Here is a 5,433-nt window from a genome sequence, read left to right on the forward strand (position 1 = left end):
ATGTGTGAGGAAATCCCTCCCTGGGAGGGTGGGCAGGCCCTGGCACAGGGTGCCCAGAGAAGCTCTGGCTGCCCCTGGATCCCTGGCAGTGTCCAAGGGCAGGCTGGACATTGGGGCTTGGAGCAGCCTGGGACAGTGGGAGTTGCCCCTGCCATGGCAGGGGTGGAATTCCATGATCTTCCAGGCCCCATCCAACCCAAACCATTCCCTGACTCCACGAGGCAGATGTTAGAAAGAAGAAAACATTTAATACTTTCATTCAGAGATACAAGTCAAGAATTGTGGCTCATCATTTTTTTCCCCTAAAAACCAGGAGAAACCATTACAAAAAAAAAAAAAAAAAAAAAAAAAAAAAAAAAAAAAAAATGAACAGATTTCGCCCACACAACAAACCCCACCTGAGCGGGAGCCGGTGCCCCCGGGACGTGACTCCGGTCCCTTGGGCTCCCTGCCCTGCTGGGAGCGCGGGGGCTGCCCCGGGCCCCCCTGGGGCCAGGGTCACAGCTCGGGGGTCAGACAGACGGGGACATGCACGGACCAAATCCTTACAGAGGAACGGGATCAGGAGCCGGGAGCAGCAGGGACAGGGACGCTGCAGCACAGCCCTGCACGGAGCTGGGGCCTGTCCGAGGCCGAGGAGGGGAAGAACCCACTTTTCTAGCAAGGAAATCCATGGGGCCGAGCGAGAGCTGGGGCGAGCGCTGCTCTGCGGCCCCATTCCAACCCCATCCCGACCCCCTGGCCAGGAAGGGACAGCTGAGGGATAAGGGGAGGCAGAAGTGACACCGAGATGAACCATCCCTCTTCCCACGGACCCGGGGCAGAGGGGTGCACTGCCCCCAGAGAGGGTGGCCGTGGGCAGGACGGGGGCGCAGGGGAGGCACGAGAGGACCAGGGGAGCTCCAGCCGTGATCCCCGAGGGATCCCCGGGAAGGGGGAACGTGCAAAGCCCTGGGAAGAGGAGCCACAGCCTCTGCCCCACCACAGGGACACCCCGGGCTGTGGCCCAGTTCCTCCCCCTCCAGATGATCCTGCAGGTGTGACCGACTTGGGAGAGTTCGTAGCAGGAAAAGCCTGAGGTCCAGGAAAAAACCATGGGCAGAAGGAGCAGCCTTGGGGTCTGTGGGGAGGGGGCCAACGGCGGGCAGGGGACATCCCCACTGTCCCTCCAGGATGGGCAGGGATGGCTCCGAGCCCCGGGCAGGGCTCAGCACCTGCCCTGCAGGGCTGCCTTAGTGTTCAGGGGTGCTTTAGTGTTGCTGTGCCTCAACTCCCTCCCCGATCCCGCCGGGATCCCGCGGGGGATCCGTGGGACACGGGTGGCGATCGCTGGGGCGGGAGGTGGGGGCTGCCCTGCCCCGGGGCCGTGTGTCCCAGGACAATCCCGGCTCTCCCACCTGGCTCATCCGGGTGCTGGACCCAAAGGAAACACGGGAAGAGGAAGGGACGGGGCGGGGGCGCGCGAAGTACCGAAGTTCAAGCACCAGAAGGACAAAAAAAGAAAAAAAAAAAAGAAAATAACCAAATTCACAGGGGGAAGGGGCCGTGGGACCCTTCTGGTTTGTTCCCTGGTGGCGCCTGGCCCCGAGGTGAGGCGGGGAGGGCGGGGCTGGAGCTGGAATGGAGCTCGGGACACTCGGGGCGGGAGCGGCGCCTTTCACTGAGGTAGCGGGACCAGCACTTCCACGTAGTTGAGCGGGAAGAAGCCGGACTGGCCGTGGATCATCCCCTCGTACCAGTTCTCGTCGATCTGGTTCGTCAGGGTGATGATGTCGCCCTCCTTGAAGCCCAGCTCGCCGTCGTTCTCGGGCTCGAAGTCGTAGAGGGCTTTGCAGCAGGGCTGGTCCAGGGGGGCTGCGGGGACAGCGGGGACACGTCAGCAGCACCCCACACAGCCCTGCCCTGGCACCAGGGATTCCTGCCACGGGCTCTGGATCCTGCCTGGACTGGCAGGGCTGGTTCCACTGGCCCTTCATTGCCCCTCCAGTTCCTCCGTTACCCCGCTCCAGCCCCGGCCCCAGCACAGATCCTGCGTGCAACACCCCGTGTGCTGTTTCTGCCTGGATTTCCCACATTCCAACCTGAACGGGACCACTGACAAGCCACGTTATCCCTCTGCAGAGGGGAGAACCTGCCCTGTAGCTCACAGGTGGGGTTGGACATGGAGGGGGACCCTGGAAGGGTCACCCCACACCTGAGGGTGACAGAGGGACAGGACAGCACCTGCCTCCCTGGCCACGGGGCTTCAAACCCGTGAGCAGCCCCCCAAAACTCGGGAGAAACCCAAAGTCTCATTCCCCCAGCTCAGCTCCAGGATTTAAGCATCACCTTTCGGCTGCAAAGGGATTTTCTGTGGGATTCCCTGCTGCTCACTCTGTGCACTGACATTTTGGGCCTCAGCTTTGGAGCCGGGAGGATCCCAGTGGAAAGGGACTGAGCTAAGAGAGAGCACCAGGGCCTGCAGGAGCCCCCAGCCCTCCCCACTGTGCTGGGGCTCAGCCAGGGCAAGGGAACAGCAGCCAGCACATCCAGCTGCTGAATATCCCTGAAGTGTCCAAGGCCAGGCTGGACGGGGCTTGGAGCAGCCTGGGACAGTGGAAGGTGTCCCTGCCCACAGCAGGGGTGGAATAAAATGGTCTTGAACCATTCCATGATTCCAGGACCCACAGCAAGGGAGGGCCCAGCACGAGAAGAGCACTCAGAAGTCACCACAAGCAGCAGCCAGACATCGATGGGTTTGAGAGAACTCCCCAGACCACCAGGCTGGTCCCACCACCATGTCCCTGCTCCAGGCTCCTTCCCGGCACAACAGCTCCGAGCCCCAGCCCAGCCCAGCCCCGGCATCCCAAGGTCCTGCAGGAGGAACCACGGACCCCACAGCCCCTCCCAGGCTCCTTGTGCCCAGCTGGGACCACACCCCACACACTCCATGAGCTGAGGGTCTGCCTCCTCCCTCCAGGATTCCACAGGGACACGGGAGCAGGAGTGGGAGAGATCCAGGCTGGGTGCTTGTAAGAACAGGGAAATCCTTGAATCCTGATCTCTCCTGGGAAAGCACCTGATCCCTGCGGATCAGGACATGCCTGGGTGCTGGGAGCTGCTGCAGCTCCTCCGGGTGAGCCAGGCCCCGGTTTTGGGGTGGAAAATCCCACTGGAGCGGGGCTGGGTTAATTCAGGGCTCAGCTCAGGCTCAGCACGGAGGGATGAGCAGCTCCAAGGAGCAGCAGCAGGGAGGAGCAGCCAGGAGGGACGGGGAGAGGAGGCCACACACGGAGCAGTGCAGGGAGGAAACTCACGGATACTCCTGACGGAGGCCCGGGACGGCTTGTCCGACCGGAAAGAGGCGGAAGCTGCTTCCAAACAAAAGAGAGACATGCTTAAACCAACGGGAACGGGAGACAGGGACAGGCAGGGCCCGGAGGGATCTGTTAGGAGAAACAGGAGTGCCCACATGCTGTTAGGAACCTGCTGGGATCAGGGAGGGAGGGAGGGATGCAGCGGGATGGAAAACAAGGAAGGAGGGAGAAGAGAGGCTTCAGTTTTCCTGTCTGGCACTGACATCGAGAGGCCCAGGTTGGAGACCCCTCTGGCACATCCCCAAAGCCAACACAACAAAGGCTCCTGGGTCCCAGGAGAAAACAGCCTGCCCTAGAGGCATTCCCGACATTTTCCAGAGCCAGTGGCTGCTGCAGGAGCATCCAGCACATGAGGAACATCCTGTGCAGGCCGAGCAGCCACCCTCCTTCCCCGGGAGGCTGCTCCAGAGGCACTGGCAAACACCTGGGACAGCGTTACCTGAGACTTTGGGGGTGGGGTTGCAGGAGAAGCCCCCGTTGGACTGGTCGGTGTCCCCGAAGTCGTACGTCTCCCTGGGCTTGGGTTTGTACTCCCGCTTGGGACGTGAGGAGGCCTCCCTCATCCTGGGACAGGGAGAAGAAACGTGGATCAAGTGCAACAAGGAATGGAACAGGAGGAGATCACCACGGCGTTTGTACTCCTGGGTGGCTACACAGGGGAGGAAGTGGCCTGCAGACAGGGATTTGCACAAGTCCCTGCGCTGGAAGGTGGGACTTCCCCGGGGTTTGGGACCTGCCCTTGGAGACGGCCTCACATCCCAGGTTTTGCTACGGAACGCTCAGGAATTCAGGCCAGCAGAGGACACTCGTGCTGTAGTTTTAAAGCTCAGACTTGGCAGGATCCTCCCAGCTCCTCCCAATTCAAAGCAGGCACGGCACGGGATCCACTCCGCAGCTTCTCCCAGGAGGGAAGAGCAGCAGGGGCAGCACTGTCAGATCCTCCTGAGTGGGGAGGCTGAGGAAGGAGAGGTGCGACGAGCCTACCTCAGCCAGGATTTGGGCTGGATCAGACACCCAACTAAATTCAAATCCCACCTGGAACAGCCAAAGGAATTGGCTTTTTCAAGGCCAGGTTGGACAGGGCTCGGAGCAGCCTGGGATAGTGGAAGGTGTCCCTTCAAGGTCCCTTCTGACCCCATCCATTCTGTGATTCCAAGGGGGACTCGGGTGTTCCCAGACAGGAACCACGGGGACAGCTCTGGCTGGGAGCACTGGGACTCACCTGCGCTTGAGCTTCTCGGCGAGCTCGTCCAGGATCTGCACGGCCTGCCTGTGGTAATCCAGCTGGGCATCCACCAGGGCGGACAGCTGGCTCACCTGCTCGATCTGGGGAACCACGGGGCCGCGATCAGCGCCTGCTCCCAGCCAGAGCCCCCGCACTGCCCGTGGGGCTGCGCTGGGGAACGGCAGCAGTGGGGAGCCCAGAGGAGGTCTGGGATTTCACACAGCACAGGGCAAAACCGGCTGAGACTGTGCAGCACAGAGCACACTCCCTGCCACTCTGCGTTTGCCAGCTGGGAAATCCTTCCCAAATCCTCCCCAGCTGTGTTACCTCCCAAGCTCAGCCCCCCACCACCCCGAGAGGAGCCTGTTTGGTGCCAGCCACAGGCTCTGCTCTGGCCAAGAGCTGGATCAGGGGCTAAGCCAAGGCCTGTGGGGTCACGCAGATCTGGGTTTTCCCAGAGCAGACACTCGGGAGAACACGAGTGGAAGTGGTGTGCAATTAGTGCCTCCCTCGGGAGATGCCACCCCAGGGACATGGAACCCCCAGCTCTGCGCTCCCACGCTCACATCCGTCTCCAGCAGGTTGTGCATGCTGGTTTCTGCCACTTCCTTGGATTCCTCAAACTTCTCCATGGCCTGCCGGAGCTCCTCATCGGGGATCTTGCCCTGTCGTTTCTTCTTGTAGTCAAAGTCCAGGCGTCTCCCTTCCAGCTTCTTGAGATGGTGCTGGGAGAGGATGGAGAGAACAGGGAAGAGGGAAAAATCCCAAAGAGGATTGGGAGGGCAGCTCCAGTTACAGGCTGAGTTCATTTCTGGTGTCAGAAACCTGATCTCCTGTGGCTCCCACCCCTGC

General features: G+C 61.3%; 2 protein-coding genes across 4 annotated transcripts in view; one reads left to right on the forward strand and one right to left on the reverse strand.

Moving 5' to 3' along the window:
• MPND (MPN domain containing) overlaps positions 1–1,078 on the forward strand; it is a 5,565-nt gene extending 4,487 nt beyond the window's left edge. Inside the window, exon 11 of the mRNA XM_017742467.1 lies at positions 1,038–1,078. Coding sequence (XP_017597956.1) covers positions 1,038–1,078 — 41 coding nt within the window. The remainder of the gene's footprint in view (positions 1–1,037) is intronic.
• SH3GL1 (SH3 domain containing GRB2 like 1, endophilin A2) overlaps positions 766–5,433 on the reverse strand; it is an 8,616-nt gene continuing 3,948 nt past the window's right edge. Inside the window, exons 5-9 of one of the 3 annotated variants that reach the window (XM_017742529.1) lie at positions 5,148–5,306; positions 4,579–4,682; positions 3,796–3,920; positions 3,297–3,425; positions 766–1,854 (exon numbers count right to left, since the gene is read on the reverse strand). In XM_017742529.1, the coding sequence (XP_017598018.1) occupies positions 1,658–1,854; positions 3,297–3,425; positions 3,796–3,920; positions 4,579–4,682; positions 5,148–5,306 (714 nt within the window). In that variant the 3' untranslated portion in view covers positions 766–1,657. The remainder of the gene's footprint in view (positions 1,855–3,296; positions 3,426–3,795; positions 3,921–4,578; positions 4,683–5,147; positions 5,307–5,433) is intronic. The other 2 variants (XM_008639929.2, XM_017742530.1) reach the window with 2 other exon arrangements.

The sequence above is a fragment of the Corvus brachyrhynchos genome, unplaced genomic scaffold (genome assembly GCF_000691975.1).
Source record: "Corvus brachyrhynchos isolate BGI_N302 unplaced genomic scaffold, ASM69197v1 scaffold158, whole genome shotgun sequence".
Classification (NCBI taxonomy): Eukaryota; Metazoa; Chordata; class Aves; order Passeriformes; family Corvidae; genus Corvus; species Corvus brachyrhynchos.